Raw genomic sequence first — 27,137 nt, 5'->3', positions numbered from 1 at the left:
AGTGAAATAAATGGGTCAAAAATTTGATCAAATGGGATGAAAAATAGGTTAAAACTGGCAAAAATGGGCAAAACAAAAAGTGTAATGTGGTTAAAATGGGTATAAAAATTGGTTAATAGTGGCAATAATGGGTCAACAGAGGCAACAACGGGCTTAGAATGGCAAGAATTGGTTCAGACGTGGCAAAACAAGCAGAAACTACGTTTAACATGGACAGGAATGAGTTTCAACTGGCAAAAATCTGTTGAAATTGGCAAAATTGGTGGGAAAAAGTGATGGAAACAGGTTAAAATTAGGCAAAATTGGTGTGAACTGGCAAAGGTGTAATTTCTGTTTTTATAAGGCCTCGGAGATTCCCCTCTCAGTGTCTCATATCCCTGCAGTGGGTCCTGACCCTCTCACTGAGTCAGCAACTTCACTCATGGTGCAGAAGAGTCTAATGCCCAAAGGCATTCTGGGAACAGAGACAATAAAATGATTGAGTACTGTTGACTTCAAACTTAATATGTGTTCAATCGTCTCAGAAAAAAACAGAGCTGAAATAGCTATTTTGCATTTTTAAGCTAACACAACTTAATTTCTAACAACCTCCAACTGTTTGGTCTTACAGTACATGCTGGGAGGAAATCTACAACCTCCAGTGCCCCAGGTCTCTGGGGGATGCTGTAACTTCCTGTTTATTTGCTTGCAAAGACCTGCTGATAGGGAAATTGGACACACCTGTCCATAATGTGTTGCATAATGTAGCTGAGCTAATGTTCTGAAACATACTGCCTCTTATTCAACAGACCATCCTGTCCAAAACTTCAGACCTGGAAACCTTCCTGGGCCCACCAAACCCACTGAAATGCTTACTTTTGTTCTGTTTCTTTTTCTTTACCTTGGGAATTTCAATGCTTGTTTTTCCAGAGACAGCAACATTACTCAGGAAGTGCTGGTGGGCTCAAAAAGTATAATCAATGAGTCACTGACATTTATTTGGTTTTGATGAGGAGGCAGCTATGACACTTAAATATTTTTTCTAATATTCATCTCTGCAAGCCAGAGGTTCCCAAATGGTGTGTCAAGGTACCCTAGTGTGCCTTGGGAATTTGTACAACCAAACATTATTGCTACAGCTACACAAGAACTAACGATACCGTAACACGTGCTACAGTGGCTTTTTAGCATTGATATGAATATGGGTGCCATGAGATTTTGGCTTGATATCAGGTGGCAGAAAAGTTTGAAAACCACTTCTATAAGTGTCTGTGGCCCAACAAACTCGAACCTAGTAGCCTCAACATCTCCAAAGACACTTGTAATGTCTTAAAATTAGCAAGCAAGTGGCATAGTGGAATGTTTTATGGCAGTTCACCACTTAATCCAGCACTAGTTGAACCATGACTCTGGTTCCAGACATAAGACTAAATAAATGACAAAAAGGTGACATAAGATAGAGTCTGTCTGTTAATTCTCATTAATTAAAACATACAATGACTAAATCATCGCATTGTTTAAATCAGTTTCCAGTACTGTAGGACACTCCTTGGAAGGTTTTTGTTTCGTAAAGTCAGTGACAGCATGTTGTGACTGAATCAGGATGACTTCTGTGTCATTTTATCAGGTTATACTGCCCCCTGTAGGAGGTCCCAGTACACTACAAAGCTAACCATGCACTAAACAAGCTCTATCAAAACAAAAATATGCCTGTATCAGCAGGACTAGTGGATTTCACTCAGATGATCACATCACAAAAATCCTGATCAGAACAGCCTTAACTACATTTAGAAATGAAGCTTCTTTTTTGAGCCTGCAATATAAAATTAAACAGTAAGAAAATATAGAAATTTCGTCATCATGAATCTTAACTTGAGTTTCCTGCCACTGCTCTGTATGAGGCTACTTAGTATTACGTTGGTTTAGAAGAGCTCTCTTGATGATTTTTCTCCATTCAAATAACTATTAATTTAAGATACCTCATATAAATTCGACTATTTATAAACATATGTCCCTTTTTTTAAACGTCCACATCTGATCACAAACAGCCTCCAGCTCCCACGTGTCCACTCTGTGATGTGGTCTGTTTGATGTAATTATAACTCCACTCGAGGTTTGGTGACTCTTAGTTTCTACTTTAAACTGTCCTCAGGACACCCTGTCCTTCAGTCAGGTAGAGTCCAGTCTCTCTGCTCTCCCCCAGTTTGGGCCTCCACCCTCGTTACTGGGACTCCAGCCAGAGCCGCTCTGTGATTTAGAGCGCTGACCACATGCAGCCGCTGCCATATGTTTCAGATGACAGCACATATTTAAAGCTTCTGTAAGCTGGGACGTCTCTGCGCGCACGGCTGCAGCCGAATGACTGGAAGGTCTGACGTTTTACACAGAGTCTGCAGAATTTATGAGGCATCAAGTCATGACTTTTAGGGCCAAAATCCAATGAAGTAGCTCAAAGGTCTGATAAATGAGGTTGTCCAGAAACCCAATTTTTAAATGCAGGTATAACACATCTTTTCCAGGGTAAAATTCAAGCACTTTTGAATCACTGTCAAGCTTTTACAGCACAACAAAGCTGCGGCAGATCTGTGCTATAAACAAACGTGTTTCATAATGGCAGTTTAGTTGCTTTAAATGCACGACAAATTTAAATCAAACACAACTTAACACTACAAAGTATTTGTCCAAACAAATAACATCATTCTCAATAAACTCTCTATGAAAATGTAAAGTTTACTTCCTTACTGCCTGAAACTTTTCAAAATACAAACTTTAATTCCTAGAATTACTTCATCAATTATATTATCATCCTCTTATGTGAAAGACTGTCAGATTTTTTAAAATTTTCTGTCTAATAATCTCAATTTTTAGTCAGATGGCTGTTTTTATGACAAGCATACAGTTAAAATTTCAGGAACTTTGACCAAACTTGTGCACATAACTTAAAACTGAAGCAACTTCAAGGACTTTAGAGCGCACTGAATTTGATTCTAGCAAAAATAAAACACTGATATCTACTTGGAAATAGCAACAAAAACACACTGCTAACAGCAAAAAAATGTGGCTAAATTCTTCTTTTCAGCAAGAAAAAAACGCAAACTCCGGCACAATGTTGAATTTGCACAAAAATAGAAACATAAAATGAACACAGAGAAGTAACAACACTAAACATAGTCATCAAAAAATGCTGAACAAATTTTCTGACCATGGATTCACCTTAAATCTTCCTTATTTGTTGATGCAATAATATGACCTGGAATTACATTGTTAACAATTTGAAAATTTTCAATTCTTTTTAATAGTGCGTATTCAAAAATGTAACAGTTATTATAATGGTCGACAAAGAACCAGCACAAAAGCTTTAAAAGCAGAGTTAAAATGATATTACACAGCTTTGCATAAATAACAGTATGCCCTTTATTTTCTTCATCTACTTATTTTTAAACAGAAAGTTATAAACAGATAACCTTGCAAAGCAGATGGCTACGCCCGTTTCTGTGTTTCTCACTGGCGGATCTATCTTGCAACACTCCCGTCTGAACCGTTTGGGCCCAGTTAGAAAGTGACAGGACCAATCAGCGATGAGGGGCAGTACTTTCTGGCGTGGCGGAGTTGTGATGGAAGCAAGCAGCAACAAGAGACCGGTGCAATTATGGTGGAAGACATTAGGATGGGTGCTGCTAAAGCACCAGTTTTAGTCATGTACTGATACGTCTACAGCCGCCACGGTTTGCAGAGTTGACTCCTTCGGTAGGGCTACAGCTCAAAAGTGGCTACGTCACATGTTTTGTTGCTCTGATTGGCCCGTAAAGATGTGACGGACAGAGCGTTCATCCAATCACCCTCCAAGATTTTTTTCTTTTTTCAAAGGCTCTGCCCTTTCACAAATGCTGTCTATGAGTGGTTTACCAGATGGATGTGTGAAACAGCTACTTTCTTTCTACTATATTCATGTATTTCATGTTAACATTACTCAGTTGGAAAAAAATTACTTACTTTGCCTTAGAGGCCTTTTTCTTAACCTGACATGCCAGACGGACTGTTTCTTCTATCCATGACATGGATATATTTCACATTCATCCAGGAAACCTCCCAAACAGAGCAGCAGGACTTTTCATTTAATCCTCGGAAGGTGATTGGAGGAACATTCTGTCTGTCACATTCATTACGGGCCAATCAGAGTGGCGACAAAATGAGGCAGCAGGCATGTGCAGCTCTGGTACATACACTGCCCTAGCATGATAAGTCAAATGACTAAAAAGGTGCTATACAAGCACAAGTCCATTTTTCCACATATGAAGAGAGGATAATGATGTGGATTAAATTTATGCCGAGGTCATTTGGGAGAACAGTGAAAACATCTTCTTGCCAAGAGAAGTGTTCAGTGTGGCTCTTTGCTCTTGTTATAATGAGGAAATATGGAACAGTTCTGATGAAAATGACACTTTTATATGGCTACATCCAAGCTTATTGCTAAACCACCAGCAGCCTTTGTACACACCAACTCACAGTACAACTTAACCCCAACCAGATGATCGCAAACTCATGCAGAAGCAGGACGGCAGAGTAAAAACACATTTTATGTCATGAGAAGCTTTCAGTGTGGCCTTTTGTTTACTGTCAAGTACAGTTACTCTGGTTAAAATTTACTAGAAATAAATGTACTAGTCTATAAATCTATATAGGTAGAAGTAAAAAGTAAGTCATTTAAAATTTACCCAAAGTACTGAGTAGCTACTTTCGATATCTATGGGGCCTTCACAGTGAAATACGACCTGTCCTTAATGTGCAATAACAACAAGAAAATATGGACCTCTAACCAGGTTGTTTATTATAAGGTTTGACATAACCTAAAGTACAATGCAACAGCTGTTTTGGAAAGAAATATGGAACAATTCTCTCACTATGAGCATATTATATGTTGTAAAAGCCAAATGACTGGTCAATTTTATGTTGATGGCGGAAAGCTTGGACCTCTTTGTTGTGGATTATAGCGTTTATTTTTTGACTCAGTACTTGATGCTTTTTAAAATGTAATTAAGTACAAAACTTCACTCAAAATAAACTTAAAAAGTTAAAGTACACAAAAAAGCTACTCACAATAATTTGAGTAATTTCATTACTTTTCGTAAAACTGGATAAAACAACCACCATACTATTAGCTACATCTGAGCTAACTGCTACACTGGTGGCAGACATTATTAATGGCTTCCAGTAAAACTCAGCCCATAGCTACCGTCGTATTCTCCTCAAACAAATTGGAGCTTTTCAAGATGGATATGCCTAATGACAGCTGTGGACTCAAATCCATCCTCTTTGCAAGGTTACCTTTTCTTGATCAAGGCGTGCTGCCATTGCTAATTGTTAAAAAAGGCTAACACATGAACTAGCTAGCAAATGTTAACATCAGCTTGCGTGCTAGGATGCTAACAGTACAATATTTGCGACGTCACCAGTATGGCGGTAAGTGAGGGTGCAAATTGTCTATTCCACACAGTTTTGAGTGTACTAGTATACTGCATTTGAATTTACTTCCCAATGTAACATATTATGCACACTATGGGAAACAGCACTGGGTCTATAAACAACAATTCAAACCACCAGCTAGCTATCTATGGAGCTATTATTGTTGCGAAAGTATTTACAAATGCCTACAAAGATCTGCATAAAAATCTACAAATGTGTGTACAGATCTGCAAATATGTGCAAAGTTTAAAAAATTTGTACAAAGATCTACAAATGCATGCACTAATCTGCAAATATGTAGACCAATTTGTAATTGTGGACTTAGTTCATTTTGATTCAGAATTTACCTCTCAATTGGCTGTCATACGCACGTGACTTTTGCAACACTTGTACCACGCACGATTTGTACTCAGATCCGTAAGCATGTACTTAGATCTTTAAGCGTAAAGGCTGGGTCTGCTGCCCTCAGCGCAGGCTCACAGGCAAGGCTGCCTTTCTCATCACATAGGCATCACCGAGGAGGCAGCAGTTAAGACTTAGTAACGGCTCTATATAACGTCAGTGTGAAAGGAAAAATGTTATCGTATAATACTGTTATTGTTATTATTTATATTGTCCTTGAAAGAGTGAAGAAAATAATGACTTCCTTATCTCCAAACTCATATCACAGCGGTGGATGAATTGCCATCTCTACAAGACAGGGGTTCATTGTATTGTATTTAACAGAAATCCCCATTATGACGCTGTATGAGCCAGGTGATGTTAGCAATAAGATCGATGGAGTGGTCTGTAACATTTATATTTATAAAAATAGGGGGAAAGGGAAAGATTGTCAATTTTGAGTGGATATGCTAAATGCCAATGTTGACATTTAAACCACATTATGACACCATTAGTGTATATGTCAATGAAGTGGCCGAGTGGCAGTGTTGCAGTCTTCTAATCCCGAAGTCTGGGGTTCAAACCTTGCAATGTCCTGAAAATTTATTTCTTGTTACCTGTTTGTTTTTTGCTGATAAGTCTTATGCACTGCTCATGAATTTAATCACTCAGGCCAGGAAATATACATAGTTTTTGTTATGCCGGATGCTTTCAGTGAATCAGCATCAGGCCAGAATCCACGCATGCGTGGGCGGGAGTAGATGGCAGGTAGAGGGAGTCTTCACCAGTGGACAAAGAGTCATCACGCTGGCACCGTTTGTGCTGCACGTGCAGGATCAGCACCACATTAGGCAGAGCCAGGTGACGCTGAGGTCTCTAATTTCAGAGTTTTTCTGGTAGCCACAACAGAACTTTAGATATCGATTACATTTTTATGTTGGGATTCCTTTGCTCACGGGACTGCGAAGCGATTTTCTATTTTAAGGGCAGCTGAAGGAACTATCGGCGTGATGCCAGAGCAAATAATCAAAATATTAAAATGACTGTTTAGTGCGAACTGTAATGGACTGAAATGAATGTTTCGTCAGGCCGGTCGTTTTGATCACACATTGAAGCAAATTTTCAAGTCTTGTATATTTCCTGGCCTGAGTGATTAAATTCATGAGCAGTGCATAAGAGTTAACAAAAAACAAACAGGTAACAAGTAATACATTTTCAGGACATTGCAAGGTTCAAACCCTGGACTTTGTGATTGGAAGCTTTTACTAAGTCTTAACTGCTGCCTCCTCCGTGATGCCAATGTGATGAGAAAGGCAGCCTTGCCTGTGAGCCTGCGCTGAGGGCAACAGACCCAGCCTTTACACTTAAAGATCTAAGTATACCCTTATGGATCTGAGTACAAATCGTGTACCGTACAAGTGTTGCAAAAGTCACGTGCATATGACAGCCAATTTAGAGGCAAATTTTAAACCAAAATGAACTAAGTCCACAATTACAAATTGGTCTACATATTTGCAGATTAGTGCACACATTTGCAGATCTTTACACGAATTTGCAGATCTGTACACACAATTGTGGATTTGTACACGCATTTGCGGATTTGTGCACAGATCTTTCTACGTGTTTGCAAAGACTTTAGCAACAATAATAGCTCCATAGATAGCTAGCTGTTTGTAAACCAAACTTTCTTATGTTAGAAGATACACTTGAACGTGTAGCTTTGTCCGTTGCTAATCCATCGTATGGCTAATTTTGCAGTAATGTAGTGACAGAAGTATCTCAACATGTTGTGGAAAAGTCTTCAGGGCCAAAAGAATTAATTGGATCAAAATATGACTGAAATTCTGCATTTATTTTAAAAACCTTTGGTAATACTTTTTCCTCCTCTCAGCTGATTTTTTTTCTTTTTTTTTTTTTTTTTTTGGTGTTTTACAATAATATAATTCCATTGCTATAAGGGCATATGGACATAAAGAAAGCCTACAAAACATATGCATAGAAATTAGGCTATATTAAGCACAATAAACTACCTGCACAAGCCTATCAATAGCCAACTGTGCGAGCATTTCTTTAATTAACTGCATTTATGTCATGTCCTCAGCCAAAACCTCAGCTTTGTCTGCGAATATCTACACAGCATCAGCACTATTGTGTCCTCTTGGCTCAGCACTGCTGCTGTAAACTGAATTTTTACTCGTTATGAATTCTTTTGGAGCAACTTCTGTGTGTTATTGCAGCAGCAGCAGCAGCAGGCCTGAGAGCTGCTGTTGTCTCTCTGTACCATCACAGGGTCACGTAGAGAAATGCTGTGACTGCTGAAGGATGCTGGCTCAGTCTCCAGCCTCCTCACACAGAGATCCTGACCTTAATGACAGCCCTAATCGTCTTTTTTCATGATGGTAAACAAACCTTCAGCCTCCGTCAGGACGAGCTGGGATGCTGTGTTTTATCGCTGAGCTGCAGCCTCACGCGAGATCCTTTTATCCTAACGAGAATAATAAACAACAGCAACACAAAAGGCGTAAAATTAGAGTAAATAAGAGAGTAATTACCGTGATTCTCTGGTGTATTTCTGCGCTATCCGTGCAGTAACACGGCTCCGGCTCCTCTGGGCATTCTCCGGTGAAAGTGCAGCTCCAGCAGAACAAACCACAACAAAAGCCTCCCTCCGTCAATCCATAGGTTTAACATCAGACAGCAGTATGGGACAGAGCAGCTGCTGGTCCCTGATCCGAGCAGCGGCGGTGGAAGCGCACTGAGCAGGCGCCGCAGCGTGGCATCACAAACAGCCGAGAGAGAGCCGAGAGCCCCGGCCTTAAAGACACAGCAGCTCCACGAGCAGAGGCTCCGACCACAGACTGACGGGCCGGAGAGTTCTCTGCTGCCGCCATCTGCTGGACACTCACGGTAGAGACACGAGGAACAAGGACGAGGATCTCACAACTGGAAGCCCATTTCCACCGGTCTAAAAATATAATATGTAATACTATACTGTTGGTGTGTGTGTATATTAAAGGAAAGGTGGGTTCCTTTCTAAAACAATCATCTAGAGTTAAAACTTTAGGAAAATAAAAAAATAAATATGAAACAAAAGCACGCATTATGAAATAAAATGTGATATTTATGAGCTAGTAAATAAATCAGAATTATAACTTTTAATTTATTTTTACGTAACTCGTAATTTTGACTTTCTATCTCATAATTTTGTTTTTTTGTTTTTTAAAATCTCACAATTATGACTTCATATCTCATGATTTCAACTTTTTATCTCATTATGAAACTATTATGTTGTAATGTCAACTTTTTCTCGTAACTATGACATAATCTCATTTTTATTTCTCTTCATAGTCTATGTATCTTGTAGTTATTTGAAGATAAAGTCACAAATTTGAGATTTTTGTCATAATTATGAGATAAGGCAAAACTATAAATAATGTCATAATTAATTAATTAATTTATTTATTTTTTATCCCACTATTAAGATTTTTTGTATTGTATTATTTTTGCTTTTAACCCAATAGTAACTGAAATAAACCTATATTATGAGGGATGAAAAGTATTCAAACTTTTTATTTCATTGTCTGAAATTTATCTCTTTTATTTGACTTTTTTGGTCATAATTATCCATATTTATCTTATAATTTGACTTTTACTGCACAATTTAAACAGTATGAACATTTTATCTTGTAGTTATTATGAGTTTAAAGGTCAGGAATCTGCTTTTGGTTGTTTCAGTTGGAAGTAGGTTGTTGGCAGTTTTGCTTAGGCTGAACGTGTTAGTTTCACTCTCTCTGCAACAATAGGTGAGGCAGTTGACGCGTGTGGCTCCCTCTATTGATTGCTAAAAGTGTAAACTGCCGGGGCGGAGTTTCACTGTAGTCCAAGCTTTAAGAGAGTTTGAATCTAAATTTGCCAGCTGGGGCGGTTAGCGGCTGTGCACAATCAACTCAATTGTGCACATCTGTGGCATATCTCTCTATATAAGTACACAGACTGCGCTGAAGCGTCAGCGTAAGCGTCAGCCCTTGTGGAAGCCCAATTGTGTGAAGACCACATTGGGTAAAGACCAGCGAGTCTACCTGTGCGAGTACAGTCTAACGCACCCCAGCAGTCTAACGCAACATGTGCAACCAAAAAATACAAGTCATATATGGGAACAGAAAGAAGCACAATAGTTACAGAAAACGAAACCTGCATAATCTATCCACTTTGCAGAATGCCTCTTTTCCACAACCTTTTATCACAGTTGGCCTCTGGAACTGCCAGTCTGCAGTTAACAAAGCAGAATTCATCAATTCCCTCACTAAACTGTCTAACATTCAGGTCCTAGCCCTGACAGAAACTTGGGTCCGTCCTGAGAACACTGTAACACCAACTGCTCTATCAGTTGATGCAGTGTTCTCTCATACACCTCGCTCTTCTGGCCGAGGAGGTGGCACAGGCATTATTCTTTCTCATAGCTGGAACTTCAGCCAGTTCAAACCCTTGGACAATAACACCTCATTTGAATATCATGCAGTACAGGTCACTGCCCCAATAAAGGCTTACATGGTTGTGGTATACCGCCCACCTGGGGGTCACCTGGACAACTTTATTGTGGAACTGGACATGTTACTCTCAGACATCCCTGATGATGGCACACCATTGGTTGTCATGGGTGACATGAACATCCACTTGGATAGAGCCCAGGCTACTGATTTTATTTCACTACTGTCCTCCTTTGACTTGAAACTGGTTCAAACGCCTCCTACACACAAGGCTGGTAATACACTGGATTTGATTCTAACTCGCAATTGCTCCACGGCTAATTTGAGTGTAACACCACTTCACCTCTCTGACCACTACTTCATTCAGTTCTCACTTGGCTTACCTGAACTTCAACAATCTACTACTCAGTTAAGATCATACCGCAGAAACCTTCAGTCACTTGACCCAACACAGCTGTCTGACGAGGTCTCAGCTGCACTAGCCTCATGTAACGAGTCCTTCACACTCACTGTTAACGAGGCCACAGACACATTCTGCTCCTCACTGACCTCCTCTCTGGACAAACTCTGCCCTCTGGTGTCTAAGCCTATTCGTAATACTCCACCTTGTCCCTGGCTCACTGAGGTCATCAGAACCCAAAGGGCAGGGCTCAGAGCGGCAGAGAGAAAATGGCGTAAATCCAAACAAACCACTGACTTGAGTGCCTATCAGCAAAAACTGTCCTGTTTTACCTCTGCTCTAAAATCTGCTAAGAAGGCGTTCTATCAATCAAAGATCTGTGCTGCCACTGATGCACGCAAACTCTTCTCTGCTTTTAACTCGCTCCTCTCTCCTTCAAACCCACAACCCTCCAGTATGTTGACTCCAGACATGTTCGCCTCCTTCTTCACTGACAAGGTTTCTGCCATCAGCAACCAATTCTCTGAGCCTGTCCAACTCAGTTTTCTGCCACCAGCTAGTGATGCATCACTTAGCTCATTCTCTCCACTAAGTGAGAGCGAGGTCACCAGGCTTCTGCTTGACTCTAAGCCCACAACCTGTCCCCTCGATCCGATACCATCACATCTCTTGCAGGCGATTGAGCCCACAATCAGCCCTGCTGTGAGTTGTATCATTAACTCCTCTCTGTCCACAGGTGTTTTCCCAGCTGCTTTCAAGCAAGCGCGGGTTACACCACTGCTCAAAAAACCCACTCTCAACCCAGCCCTGGTTGAAAATTACAGGCCGGTCTCACTTCTCCCATTCCTATCAAAAATACTGGAGCGCACAGTCTTCAACCAGCTCTCAGAACACTTGCAGAACAATGATCTACTTGATCAGAATCAGTCTGGCTTTAGGCGGGGCCACTCTGCTGAAACTGCACTTTTGTCGGTAACGGAATCACTTCGCTTGGCCAGAGCAGCTGGTCAGTCCTCAGTTCTCTTATTGCTGGATCTGTCTGCTGCCTTTGACACAGTAAACCACCAAATCCTCCTCTCCACACTCTCTTCACTTGGTATCTCAGGATCTGCCCTACAGTGGTTTAAGTCCTACCTCACAGGGAGATCTTTTAGAGTATCATGGAAGGGAGGAGTGTCTAAACTGCATGGCTTATCAACAGGGGTGCCTCAAGGGTCTGTGCTTGGTCCCCTACTTTTCTCAATATACACCACCTCACTTGGTGCAATCATCCGCTCCCATGGCTTTTCTTATCACTGCTATGCAGACGACACACAGCTATTCCTGTCCTTTCCACCAGATGACACAACTGTCTCAGCTCGGATCTCATCCTGCCTTGCTGATATTTCTAAATGGATGAGGGAACGTCACCTTCAGCTCAACCTGCCCAAAACTGAGCTCATTATCATCCCAGCCAGTCCCACTATTGAACCGCAGATCAGTATCCAGCTTGGATCAAATAATCTCTTGCCTACTAAGTCAGCCCGGAATCTGGGTGTCATGATTGATGACCAGCTAACCTTCAAGCTCCATGTGGCCTCGGTTGCTCGGTCCTGCCGCCCTCTACAACATCAAGAGGATCAGACCCTACTTGACAGAGCATGCTACACAACTCCTAGTACAGGCTCTTATAATATCACGTATTGACTACTGTAACTCATTACTGGCAGGCCTACCTCCATGCACAGTTATACCTCTGCAGTTGATCCAGAACGCAGCAGCACGTCTGGTCTTCAACCAACCCAAGAGAGCTCATGTCACGCCTCTTTTAATCTCTCTACACTGGCTTCCAGTTGCAGCTCGCATTAAATTCAAAACTCTAATCATTGCTTACAAAGCAGTAACTAAAACTGCTCCTGTTTACCTGGAGTCCCTCATCCAGGTCTACACCCCTTCTCGCCCACTACGCTCAGCCAGCGAAAGGCGCCTGGTACTTCCAGCACATCATGCTCCTAAGTCACTAGCTCAACTCTTCTCCTCTGTTGTCCCTAAATGGTGGAATGAATTACCCAACTACATTCGATCTACAGACTCCCTGTCTACTTTCAAGAGAAGGCTAAAGACCCAGCTCTTCAGAGAACACTTTGCACTTAGCTAGGCAATTCTCTACTGTTGTCCCCAGTAGTAGATTGAGTCTCAGCCAGACTATTCTCCACTGCTGTCCCCAGTGGTTGAATGAGTTTCCCAACTATAGTTAGCTCGCACTGTCCTGCTCTACTTCTGGGATTTCTTTGCCCAGCTCTTTGGGAATGATCCAGCACTTGGTACTTGGTAAATAGTTGTTGTGAAGCCTAATGAATGGCAATTAGTGACCCCACATTTTCCTTGATTCATTGTTGCTGTCTAAAAACAAAAAAAACAAAAAAAAACAAACAAAAAAAAAAACTACATAAACAACGTATATTTTAGGTACTCTGCCCTAAACTCTACACGGCAGCACTTGCGTCCAATTGAACCTGAAGCACTTGATGGCACTTACTGATGTTGTTTCTTCTTGTCTAGATCATTGCTTGTGTTGTTCTTGCTCTCAAATGTACGTCGCTTTGGAGAAAAGCGTCTGCTAAATGACATTGTAACATTGTAACATTGTAACACTATTATGACATAATTTTCAACATGTTGTCTCATAGTTTTGACTTTTTATTCAACCACTGGATTTTAATTTTAAAAATCTGTCTTTTATTACATAATTTTAACTTTTTATCTTATAATTTCAACCTGTTTCTCTTATTTTCTGTTTTTATTTCAGTTGTGACTTTTATTTTAGAAGGTCAGCTTTTTACTGTATAACAAGAACACTGATTAACTCCATGTAAAATGTAGGAAAAAAAACATTTTTGGACCAATTTCCAAAAGAGGTATTTTTTATTCTTATATTTTTATGTAATACGCCTGGTATTAGCTCCATACATTAGAAAAGGGGTAAGGATTTATTTAAAAAAAAAAAAAAAAAAAAAAAAAAATATATATATATATATATATATTCCTTCTAAAATTTAAACACAATGACAGAGAACTGCACAGTAATATAAGATAAATACAACACTAGAAATAACATACAGTGCTTAAAAAAAAATTTATTAGACCACCACCCAAAGTAAGGTTTATGCCACAGCTGCCCTAAATTAACAGCATTGGTAATTTCCAAACTCATTTTTTATGTTTCTGCCATGGTTAATACACCAATATGTAGAAGCTCTTTAACCAAAATGATATTTTTAATGCTAAAATATTATTACTATTGTTATCCATGAATTTTCTAATTTACTGATTTACAAAAAACTGAAAAAATAGTAAATCACATTATTATTTCTTGGTTAATATGTCAAGTTATGGATATTTACTTGAATTCCTGAACAGAAACTTAGTTTAAGTGGTTGAATGTTATGCTTAATTAATTTCTGACTTCTCAGAGAAGCCCAGTGAACTGACTCAAATTTGGGTATAAAAAGGTGAATTCAGTTTGAAATTCCTCATTCCTGTTCAAAATGGTAAAATGTGGAGAGCTCACTGAAAATGAAAGAGACCGCATTTAAGCACTTCATGATGCTGGATGGTCTTTGAGACAAATATGACAGGTGGTCTAATAAATTTGTTAAGCACTGTACATGACAACATGGTGCTAGAGACAACATATTCTGTTTAACAGAAAACTGAAATAAATTTATATATATAAACAGAAATAGACAGGGACAGGTCAATTTCACATTTCAAAGGTGATATGAACAGACAGTTTCCAGTCTAAATCTCTACACAGGTATCATCAAGCATATCTAATGTGAAGTTTAAAGTTCAGAAAGAGTTGCCATATTTTGTTAATTATGTTTTCTTGTGCCTCAGGTGATATTTTTTCTCAAAATGCATACAGCTGTTAACTTCAGGAAACCACAGTCCTACAGACATCTGGTTTCCATTCTTATTCTATACATTATTTTAGCAATGACAAGCAGAATTTCTATGGGTTTAACAACATGTTTGCTTAGGATGTTAAATGATTAAATCTTTTAATTGTGACTTATCTGAAAATGTATATTGTTAACAATGATTAATCTCCCATTTTCGTCATTTTTGTAACATTTCAAAAATTCCACTACTGGCATGTGCAACTTTTTTTATTTTGGATTTTTATACACTCTTAAACTAAGAGTAACTGACTGCCTGTCGGATACAGACCTGCTTTTATTGTGAAAGAAAATAAGGAACTTTGCACTGATCAAAACAACAACATGAATTTAAAACCACAATATGTAGAATTTTAGCATTAAGATGTCTATTTAAAAAAATGATAGCTCTTATGTGGTTTCAAAAAGAAAAAAAAAAAAAAAAAGAAAAATCTTTATCTGACCACAGAACAGTTTTCTTTTTTGCCTCAGCCCATTTTAAATGACCCTTGGCCCTGAGAAGACTGCAGTATTTCTGGATCATGTTCTTCTTTGCATGATACAACTTTAACCTGCATTTGAGGATGGCACGGTGAACTGACGGTGATGTCTGCTGGTGTTCCTGAGCTCATGCAGCGATTTCCATTACAGGAGCCTGCCAGAGGGACTGAAGATCACGGGTATCCGATATTGACCTTTGGCTCCTGCACACAGAGATTTCTCCAGATTATTTCGTACTGTAGATGGTGGGATATGCAAAGTCTTTGCAGTCTGACATTGAGGAACATTTTTCTGAAATTGTTCAACAAGTTTTAGGCACAATTTTCCCAGAAAGGTGAAAATCTGTCAATCTTAACTTCTGAGACACACTGCCTCTCTAAAATGCTTCTTTTATACCCAGTGATGTCCCTAACCTGTTTCCACTTAACCCAAATGGTTGCAAAATACTCCTTCAGCAGCTGTTTTTTATTAGTACCACTTACTTTTCCAGCCTTTTATTGCCCCATTCTGACCTTCAAAATGTTTGCCATTAAATTTGAAATGAGCTAATATTTTAAAGAAGTGGTAAAATGTCTGTTTCAACATCTGATATGTTGTTTACATTCTATTGTGAATAAATGTGGGTTTATGAGATTTGTAAAATATTGAATTCTGTTTTTGTTTTTTTTTGTTTTTTTTTGTTTTGTTTTGTTTTTTACACTTTTCACAACTTTTGTGTAACTAGTATTGTATTTGTACAAAATCAAAAATTTTGTATGTTATTTAAATCTATATGCATTAGGGCTGGGAAACTAATTACAAATTAGATTAAATAGCATTATCGCCTCCTGCAATTTTTAAATCGCAGACAGTGCAAAATTTCCTTAACCTGAAACGTGTCCAAAACCAGTTTGATATATATATTTTTTACAGCAGAGATTTTTTTGCCCTACACATTATGCATACATTCAAGTGTTTTTTTAAAAGATGAAGAACCTAAAAATAATGTCATGTTAAATCTCAATACTGGGGGAAAAAAATTTCATTTCTGTTATTTTTACAAATTGTTCAGCCCTAATATGCATTTATTTTCCATGATTAACTGAACATTTTTTTCCTTTGGGCGAGGAACTAAATATGGTCACTTCCACTGATCTTGATTTGCAACAAAATAAAAATAATAATTAAAAAAAAAACAAAAAACGTGACGAAGGATTTGTCTTGTGATGTCCAATAATGCTTCAGGTTTTGAATTTCCTCATATTTCAATGAGGGCATATAAAGGGTTAACCCATCCCATATTAAGCTTTTTTTTTTTTTTTAATAATTTATATGTCATCAATAAAAACAGCTATAAATGCTTTATTAATGCACTGGTAAAGGGTGAGGGTGAATAAATTTCCTTATTTCAAATTCAAATGAAGAACAAAATTACTGAAGTGGTTTCAGTTTTATTGAGCATGTAAGTTATCAAACCAAGCATGATCAAACATTATTGATGTTAAAAAACCATAAAGGAAAAAAAAAGCTTATAAACAGTTAAAAACAACAATAAAAACTCTTGCACACTGTGAGTAATTCAGGCAGGATAAAGTTGGGTATAAATGTGAAGAAAGCTTCTTAACATCAGAAATATAAAAGTATAAAACACTCAGTCCAACTATACACAACAAAAAAGGAGTGAAATATACAAGAAATAAAGTGTTCACAGATAAGTGCAAAAACTTTAGTGAGTGCAAAAAGCAGAGTTCACATGATTACATAAAAAACATCCTGGGACTCTCACGGGATAAAATAAAAACACAAAGATTTTATTAAATGATAGCTCCCTTTTTCACTTCATTTCATCATTTCCCTGAAGATACAGCCTCGACTAATGTCTGTGAACCGAAAAGATCTCTTTTATGGAGCATGAAACATTAAGAATGATATTTAAAGGCGCTTTTTATTCCTGAGTGACCTGATATAACAGTCTGTTAGGGAGGAGACGGATGTGGAGCTATTAAACATAAAAATAGGACAGAGTGCTGCTTTAAAATGCTACAGAAATCCATGATGTTTGGTATTTTTTTTCTTTTGTGGTGAGGATTTAGTGGTTATCACAGAACAAAAACATGAGACGTAAGAATTTCTATCTACATGACAGCTTGCCTGATAAAACCGTGTACAATAGATTAAGCTGCAACACTGCAATACTGAAATCTAAATGAGTGAATTGACTAATTACTAGTGTGTTTTTAAGAGAATTGGACAAATACACTTCCTCTGACTTGTTTCTTCTTAGCTAAGAAAAAAGTCACAGAGAAGAAAACTTTGCTGAATGTTGGAATCTTGTTCAAAACTGCATGAGAGGGTTTAAAGAGCAAATTTCTTCTTAAGAACAGTTGGTTAATGAGGCCCAAAGCTGGGGCTTTCAGGCAGGATGCCATGTTTACTGCTGGGATGACATGCAAAACAAAAGGATTGCATGCACACACATGGAAGTCAGTCCTTCATCAGCACAGCCAGCTAGATACTCAGGAAGTAGCTCATGATAGGCACAGCAGAAAGCAAATAATTCTGCAGCTTTTGGGAGTGTTAATCCAAATTTTCAGGTTAAAAAGTGCCTCGCTCTCTGTTAGAAAGGTCAGTGTCAGCAAGGATCTTTCTTTGTGTTGTCAGACACTTAAAACAACAACAAAAGAGTTCACTCTCACAGTAAAAGGACTTTGATTTGGAGCCATTTCCTACAAAGATCCCAATTACAACCTCTGTGTAGCTCAATCACTGCTTAACTAACACCAACACACTTCACACTGACCTGATAGAAAACACACTTTCCTCTATTCTTCGCTCAGTCAAACACTTAGCTCTGCGTTCAATCCTAAAGCTCCATTTTTAAAAAATCCCAGGCTCCTTTTTGGTCACTTCAGTGCTGCAGCAGCAAAAACCTTTGGCTTGTTAAAGGGACAGTTCACATAAAACATTTTAACATTTCTCTAATGAAGCAAAAACAAGCTGTTGTTTCTATTTCTGAAGAAACCAGCTCCACTGACGAGTCCACAGTAGGCTTTTCATGTCTTAATAATTCACTTTTATCCTTCTGATGTGACGGGTTCCTGAAAACTTGATCACATCATCAAAATATGGCTGTTTTCCTTACAAAATACACTAAAGATGAAGACATCCTTTGAAACTTCAAATCTAAAAATGTTTTAAAACTCACAGTCCGTGAGCAGGAGACAAATCAGTGATTTAAATCAGGATGAATACTGATCAATGAAGCTGCCATCACTGCAGGGTTAGTTCATCCAGGCATAAGCGTACAGGCCGCTCTCATTCCACAGCTGACACCGAGCAGCTGAGTAGTCCTGCTCCACTGACAGGCTGTCATCCAGGAGAGCAGTGCCTGATGGGTATTCTGGCCACTTGTCCGCCATCTTACCTGAAAGACAGAGGATAAGAGACATAGTTCAATCGATAGGGGCATTGATTTGAAATAAGGAGTAAACATTGTCTAAAGTTTGACATGGTAGAACTGCCTTTAAGTTGCATTCTGTCTAATGGGCCAGAGAGGGCGACTTCACTTGAAAGAAATCGGTCTCAGAGGCTATCAGCAATCATTTCTGGATAGACGGTTTATAACTCTAGGAATAGATCTTACTTTTCTTGTTACTTCCACTGAAGCTAGAGGTTAGCATGCAGTAACTTTGAGACAAGACTGACTTTTCTGTAATGCTGCACGATTTGGTCATAATGTGCAAATGCAATTATACTGAACAACACAGCAATTTGTGATTGCAATTGTAATACAAATATTAAGTAGCATTAAAAAACTCAAACTACAAAGTTCAAAAGCAGAGGCATAATTGTACACTTAATCCTCTGAGCCAAAAGCTTATTTTTTAACCATTGTGTCTCACCTGTAGTTTTTGTCTAACAAATATCGTAGAACATCAGCCTGTGCTGCACAGTCACGCTCTAAGCACCATTTTGTTCAGCACAGTCTGGGCTTTAAGAATATTTGTGCTGCAGTAATGTCACTTGAATTAAAAAAAAAATTATGGGACGATAAAAAGAAAAGAAAAAAAAAAAAATACCAGAGAGTAATACTCAAAGATTTTTATGTATTACACACCATTCATATAAATTCTATTATTGGAACAACACAATAGAGGGTTTACAGAGGAAAAAAACAAGTGGCTATGATTTATGGTTCAAAAGTTATTTAAATAACACATCTCTTCTTGTCGAATACCATAACACCGGTCTCTGAGGGTAAAAGGCCTTTCTGCTGACATTTTTGTAAACCTTTTAATTACAACTTTATCTAAAGATAATTGCAGCGTTTTGTGCGATTATGAAATTGCACAGCCTGACATTGTGATTGCAACTGTGATTACATTAGTTTTGCAGCACAGCTTTTCTATGTAGTGGTTACAGCTCCACACCATCATTTCTTGTTCCATATCATCCTGGAGAAGTGCCCTTTCCCTTTTGAATCTTAATTTAACAGCAGAATGTATTTTTGGTTACACAGCAGACTTGATGATTCAACTCTGAACAATCCCTTTAAAAGAAAGTAGTATGAAGTATCTGTATTTATAACTGTGTTTAGGATCATACCAAATATAACTACTAGGGATCCTTGACATGGATCACACCTCACACAAGTTACTATAAAAGTACACCAGACTCTAGCTCACATACATGCTAAAGCCTCAGAAGGCTGTGATTGTTCCTAATGTTTGCTATGTCCCATTTACGTGGGGCTGCACTTTTTTGATTATTTCATACCAACATGTGATGCAGTTTTAAAAAACGTCACATAGAGAACATTTCTTGAGACTTCAGCGGTTAATACTGAGTGATAGGTTTATCACTTTTATTCTACAGTTTGTCTAGTAGACACTCAGAGCTTTTGTTATTACTATAAGCTGAAGTCAGTGGGGATACAAACAAACAAACAGCAATGCTTTGAAGGCTGTACCACAAATGTGTCCTCCTTTTCTCAGCTAACAAAGGAGTGCTTCCTTTGTCACCCAGTATATCTTGAGATTCATTGTGTGTCATTTCAAACAAGCTGGCAGACTCTCAAGTGGCCTATAAGCCCCTTAAAACATATTTAAGTTACAATATGTTAGTTGTGTTAGCTTGTTCTGGTACAGTTGCTGGCTGCTAGGAGACAGGTTGGTGTCTAGGCCTGTGTCCACAGCAGCTGCTTTTTACGCTTCTCACCAGCTAAATTGTTGGTCATTTATTAAAACCTCTGCCTTTGAGGTAGCAGGGCTCCTACACACTTTTAAAAATCATATTAAAGACTTTTTACAACCTGAAATGAGAAAAATAAATACCACTTTTTGCACAATAGTCTGTTAATAATGAGAAGCGTGAGACTTCTTGGTACACCGAGGGCTGAATTTCCTGATCTAATGTTCTGTTAATGAAATGTCAAATGGTATAGAGCAAAATATTTTTTGTGTGTCATAAACAACCAACTGTAATGATTTCTGGCACATATAATGCCTCTTTTATACCAATAAACAGTTTATTGACATTTATCAAAGCACATGTTTAGTGCTGAGCTGATTTTAAACAGTTTAACTGTTAAAAAGCAGAATAATACTTCTTGTCAGGGAAGACATGCTAAAATAAGGGTGGGATGCAAGAAGTTTTTTTTAGCAGGCAGCCTAGTAGCCCAGAGGTTTGGTGTTTTACAACAACAGTGTTTTTTTTTGTTCAAAGTGAGTCAGAAATCATAGAGGGGTCTGGGGGTCCTCCTCCTGGAAATTAAAAACTTACAACACTGAATTCCCTGAATTATGGAGAATATTCATGCAACAAATTTGGGGGAAGATGATTCAAATTGTATAAGGTTGGCTAGAAAACAAAGATAGGATAAGGGCATGTCTTACTCAGAGTATCTGCTAAAATTAAAGACCTTATTATGGCCTTATTTTTCAAAAATGCAATTTAAGACTAAGACAAGGATCTGCAGGAACCCTGAGGCAGTATCCAAAATGTTTTCAACTGGCTTGGTGTGCTTAATATTCCCCTTTATTCAAGGTTATTTCAGCAGGAAAACATAAAAACAGCCTCCTTCCTAGAATTAGCAGCAGCTCTAAACCTTAAAACTTTACTTTTAGATTCTCCTCCACCATTGATGTTGACAAAGCTGGCGTCAGAAGTCCCACCCTTCCTGATTCTGATTGGCAGGTGAGGATAAGCTGACATTGACGAGCAAGCTGCTGCTCTAAAAGTTAGTCCAAAAGTCTAAAACTGAGAGCGCTGTGAGCAGTGACAAGTTACAGCTGATGCTTAGGGCATTTTTGAGCTCTGGATTCTGAAAATACTGGGTGATAATGATTGCATATGAAAAATGAGCAGCTCTGGACACAGGTCCCGAGGGCTCGAACAGCTGGTGACAAAAACAGGAAATCCTCTGCAGGTCGTACCGTCTAAATTCAGATCGCTCTGTGCATCCACCAAGGCTTTGAAGGCTGGGACCTTGGAAGGACGATACTCCCCAATATGAGGCAGCAACACTAACTTTATTCAAGAGCTAGCTTACTTTTCAGGGGCTGATCAGTGAATAAAAGCCTGTTAAAACCTGCAGCTTCACTCCAGTAGCAAGAGAACTCTCACAGAATTCCACGTGAAAGATTATTTAAAATGTTCATGGTCAAATTCATCAGAAAATCAGTGTGCAATGCCAAAGTTGCTCCATACATAACTCAAACAGTCAGTAACAGACAGCATCCTCACCTGTTTTGGCAAAGTGGACGAGGTGATTTGTGATGAGATCTTGGAACTGTCTGTCTCCATCAGACAGAGGCTTTCCCAAAATGTCCTCCAGCCACCCGAAGAACGCCATGATGTCCAGACAGTGGAAGGAGAAGCGGCTAGGGAACGGCAGCAGGTCACTGGACACGTTGAGGGGTCCTGACGGTGTGTACCTCACCACATATCGATACACCGGGCTGTTGAGAGCCGCTGTAAAAAAAAGAGATTTTAGTCCAGCTGTCAGAGAGGGGAAAAATAAGTGGATAACACTGCTTGAAACTGGTGCACTCAGTCCTAGTTTAGTCTTCAAAATGAGATTTTCTAAGAGAAGTATAAAACCCCACCAGTCATTTTATGCTGCGTTGCTGACTTCACAGAATCTCTGACTCATGCTGTCTAAGGAGCTTTATTTATTATTCCATAAACTAAGAATATTTGGGTTTTATTCCTGGTAAAGATATTGGTATAAGCTCTCAAGAACGTTTATACATCATCATCCCAGATTGGCCGTTTTTCTGCAACAGAGTCAAAACAGACTGCATAAAAATAAAAAATCTAATGAACCATGAAGTAGAAATCACCCAGGATGCCCTGCAGTTTCCTCTCTCTACGGCTAAATGTCAGTTTACACAGAGCTTCACCGCTGACTGAGTTTAACAGGCCCCACCGGCACTAAACCTACATGAAGCACAAATAAACTGCAGAGCAAACTCACAGGAGTGGGACCAGATCTGTTCTATGGAATAAAATGTCTTGTAAGTTGATGCCTTCTTAAATGACCTTCATAAACACAGAGGAGAAGGAGCAGTGCCAGCTTTTCTGATAAAAACTGGAAACACTTTTCAGTACAAGTTCTGTGCATCTCAACATAAGGAGAAAATTATGGTTTAAAGTTTGTCACTGGCCACAATAGGGAATTACTCACCCCCAATAACTCTACGGTGATATAGAATCACTGAGAAGTTCATCTGAGGCTGTTGGCTTTCACTGCCTTTATTAAAGTTATCAGCCATAAAACAGAATTTGTCTTTTCATAAGGTCAATGTAAGGTCAAGAGGCAGGCTAATAGCACGAGTGCTTTCATGCTTTCATCCATTCAGGTTGTGGCGATTTCCTAAATCTGAGATGATCATATTTAATGTGAGTGGGCGTGGCTTCAGCTCATTAATAGACGCACCCACACCATCCCGGAGCAGACTTCACTCCCTCATTTTACATGATTTTAAAGGATAATAAAAAAAAAAAAAAAAAGAAAATTTATTTGCCAGAAATTTGACCTGGGGGTTCATAACACTGTGGCCAATCATACAACAAACTTAAATAAAGATTTATTATGACTTTACAGGGTCTTTAACAGAGAAACCTTTAAAGTCTGGCAATAATTTAGTGAACTAAGACTTTTTAAATGATATATTTTTATGCTTTTTATGCCTGTATTGACAGAGGACAGTGGGTAAAACTGGAAACAGGGAGGAGAGACTGCGGTAGAGACATGCTGGAAAGGAGCTGCAGGCCGGACTTAAACCCAGGCAGCCTGTGTACATGGGGTACGACCTAACCACTCAACCATCTGCACCCTTAACAGAGACTTTTTTAAATATCAGTTGATCCCTTTTCTATCATCAATTCTTTTTCCAAACTTGATGAGAAAGGTGAACTAAGGGGGCACTCACACTAGCCCATTTGACCCCCTCCCCTGACCCCCTTTGGCCCGCACTCATACTGCTCAATGCATCCAGACCTGGGAACGGATACGTCACGCGCCGACGTCATTGCACAAAGCATCCACCTTTGATGAATTTATACGTGTTGATGACTCAGTATACATAAGTATTTTTTTTTTAGGCTGTAAAGCAACAGATTTATGTGAAATCAGATCTGATACTGGGGTTATTTCACCCAGGATCAGTAGGCTACGTTAACAATACAGAGCCCAGTGAGGAGAGAGAGAAAGCGGTTCATAGCTGAGAGTCATCGCTCACAGAATATAATCTGGAGCCTGATCAGAGTTCCAAGCACTTCTGCTGAATGAAACCCCGACTTTGTAACTCATATGAGCCCCTACAGTCATTACTCTGCGTGTCCGTGTACTATCTGAATCCCCCTGGCATTCCTTTATGCGCCATGAACTGTGCCATTTCTTCGCATAATTTTGGATGCCTTTCAGTGCTGCACCAAACAAGCTCTCATGTCATAGGACAACTTGTGTTTACAGCAGGATTTAATGTTCAGTTAAGAGATTGTTTTTACTGTGATGAGAGATTTTAACCATCTGATGAGAGCTGGAGGTGAAAATGCCACAGGATTAATAAACGATAATCTGTTCAAAGGTCAGCAAACAAGATCACAATTTCACTTATTGATGACATGAAATAGAATTAGACGTAAGTTAATTCAGTGGATGATAGTTTGGCATTATAATTTTATAATAAGTGAGGCTAAATCAGCTGTATGATTAATCCTGGCACACACTTGTCCGCGTATTCAGCACTCTCCTTTACCCATGGATGAAAGGTGTTTGTTATCCTGTCAGCTGCTGTTTGTGACTCAAACAAGGGAAGAAGCTTTATTTCACAAACCAAATAAACTTCTCCCAGTTGTTAAAGCCTGACTTTTCGAGAAACTGGTCAGAAATGTGGACAGGACTGGGATCCATTAGATCAAGGTCATAGTGGAGCTTTGCAAAGTTAAATTCTTCAACTCTGATAAAATCTTTGTAACCTGTTAAAATGCAATGAAAAAAATACAGTTCTCCCTATCTTTTTAGAAGAATCCTGCTGTCTCTGCTGCCTGGTGTGCTCTCTGCGCTCTGAAGCAGGTCCTCTTTTTACTTCACGTTACGTCACATTCCTGTGTAGGGCTTCCTCATTTGCATTTGTGCCGTATCTAGGCCTACCTTGTCCTTCCGTGCCGGGTCCATGAAGTGTGTCTTGCTCAGGCACTAAATGATTACACTTACACTGGCCAAACGTACCAGATTTTAGGCTCAAACGCGCCCATTCACAGTACAGTATGCCTAGTGTGAGTGTGCCCAAAATTCAGGTTTACCTGCAGCTCTCCTGGCCAGGTCGTTGTTCGGACATGTGGTCCTGATGTCAGACACCATGGTGGTGTACGCCCTTTCTGGACAGCGGTCTTTGGTGGGGCAGGGGGCAGAGGGTGGGTACAGCTCCAAGGCATCTTTGGCGAGACTGTCTGAGAAGGTTTGAAGTTTCTCTGTGTGCAGCAGAGAGGTAAAACTTTGACATATCACAGTCACGTTCTCATTAAATCATAACAGCATCAGCTCAAATCACAAATTACAGTTTCTAATTTTACATTTGTACTCCTGATCATACCCTTTTCTGTCAGTGGAGTTTGGACATCATATATAATACAAGCAAGTTTCTTTTTTTCATTCGACCTTCTGTCCATTAGGAGTTTAGTTTTTTTCACAATGCATCATTGAGCTGTAGGATGGGTGCTGAGGGATAAAAAAAAATTAAGGTATTCCTACAGTTGCATCATCCTGCACCAAACAATCCTCACAATCATCATTAACAATCCCACAGAAGCTCTGACCTTTGACAAACCACTGGTAGTCCGACCAGGTCCACGTGGAGATGTTCATAACAGGAGGACTGCAGAGGAAACACAGAACCCTGAGTTCAGTCTGACAGGAGCAGCTGGCTTTATTTAATCTGAACAGGAAACTTACATAAAGTCTGCCTCCTGCTCTGTCGTCCCGATTACAAAGGGAACATCACTGAAAACTCCCTTCTTTTCCCACACTTCAAAAGGTGGACCTTCCAGTACATATCGGTCCACCACGGAAACCGGACCAACGAAGCTGCCTCTGACAGGTAAGTCTGTGTAGCCACCTCCTGCCCAGAATGGGTACTCGTCCCACGGGACGGCCTGGAGGCAGACAACAGAGGGTATTCAAAGCTTAATTATGGATCTTAGTCCTGTAAAAAATAGACTCAGTGTGCACATGCCTTATATCATACTAAAAACTTAGCAATAAATTAATCACAGTCATGACAAAATGCAAAGAAACAAAGACATTTCTGTATGTATCCAGGGTTTGAGTAAGAGAGAGCAAACAAATCTAAAAAGATAAATAAAACAAAGAAACTCTGGGGGAACACAGAATTAAAGGAAGACACTAATAGATTAATAACATAGGGGATATGGAGGCTTTAAATATTGACAAATAAATAAAACTAGGGAGGAGAGAAGCTCAATACATAAATTAAAAAATGAATTTGAGTAATATATATTTGTGCACGATAAAATCTGCCTTTTCACTGACAATGAGAGAGTATAAACTTCATCTCCACAAGCCTGGTGTCTTGTTGGTTAGTGAGCTTATTTTAATGAGTCATTACACTTTATGTGGTTTGTCTAGACTGGTTTTATTGCCATCAGGATGGAAAAAAAAACTTTATTTATTTATGTTTTTTAAGAAAATACAAGAAAAGTCCAGAGTGTCAAAAAGTATGACAAATAATACAGGAACTGTGCATGTAAGGAATATTTTTCAGCATGTAACTGTTCTATTTTTTGCTTTGTTTCAAGAGGAAAACTTATGGGTTATATAAGCAAAAATAAATTTAAAGCATCTTTTTTTAAATGTTATGAATATTCAATAATCTTCATCTAGTTTAAGAGTCACACTGTCTTCATCTGCACTAATGCACAGAGCCATTTAATATGTGATATTAACTTCTGGTGCAGTTTGGGGTTAGTTAAAGTTTACATTAATAAATAATAAGCGAGTTTAATAATTTAAAGTATAGGAAGAAATATAGAGCTGTATGCATTAACTTAAAGTTTTAATCAGTCCTAAACATTAAATGAAGTCCACCTATATCTTTCTTTCTCTCTCTTGCTTAAAGTATTTTAGTTTCATACTGTGTACAATATAAGCCTCAAATAATTGTTGCTGTTAGTGTTTGTGTTATGAAAATGGATGTTATTTTGCCGTGCAGCTCAACTGCATAAAAACCAGCCTACTCCTGTGAAAGACTGAAGTTATAAGCACCCAGGCCTGGATCCAGGTACTCTCAACCTACTGTTAACACTTTTAGATGATGTAACACATGATGGCAGCAAAATGAACTCAGAAGCCTACAGAAAAATGTTTGCCAATTTACAGAAAGATACAGCCAAACTGATTGAGAGATCCTTCATCATGCAGCAAGATAATCACCCAAAACACACTGCCAAAACAACAAAGGAGTTCATCAGGGGCAAGAGGAGGAGGGTTTTAGACTGGCCAAC

The 27,137-nt window shown here is 38.9% G+C and overlaps 2 protein-coding genes across 3 annotated transcripts in view; both read right to left on the bottom strand.

Annotated features, from left to right (window-relative positions):
- The window catches only part of LOC121515193 (USP6 N-terminal-like protein), a 47,746-nt gene extending 39,135 nt beyond the window's left edge, over positions 1-8,611 (bottom strand). For both annotated transcript variants that reach the window (XM_041795874.1, XM_041795956.1), the window contains exon 1: positions 8,376-8,611. The gene's annotated coding sequence lies outside the window, so the exon portion shown is untranslated. The remainder of the gene's footprint in view (positions 1-8,375) is intronic.
- A 7,934-nt stretch (positions 8,612-16,545) lies between these two features.
- si:ch211-71n6.4 (para-nitrobenzyl esterase) overlaps positions 16,546-27,137 on the bottom strand; it is a 28,470-nt gene continuing 17,878 nt past the window's right edge. Inside the window, exons 6-10 of the mRNA XM_041785424.1 lie at positions 25,570-25,769; positions 25,434-25,492; positions 24,921-25,088; positions 21,855-22,082; positions 16,546-18,534 (exon numbers count right to left, since the gene is read on the bottom strand). Coding sequence (XP_041641358.1) covers positions 18,392-18,534; positions 21,855-22,082; positions 24,921-25,088; positions 25,434-25,492; positions 25,570-25,769 — 798 coding nt within the window. The 3' untranslated portion in view covers positions 16,546-18,391. The remainder of the gene's footprint in view (positions 18,535-21,854; positions 22,083-24,920; positions 25,089-25,433; positions 25,493-25,569; positions 25,770-27,137) is intronic.

The sequence above is a fragment of the Cheilinus undulatus genome, linkage group 1, assembly GCF_018320785.1.
Source record: "Cheilinus undulatus linkage group 1, ASM1832078v1, whole genome shotgun sequence".
Taxonomy (NCBI): domain Eukaryota; kingdom Metazoa; phylum Chordata; class Actinopteri; order Labriformes; family Labridae; genus Cheilinus; species Cheilinus undulatus.
Note: the sequence above shows the minus strand (reverse complement) of the source record. Positions and strands in the feature narration are given on the sequence as shown.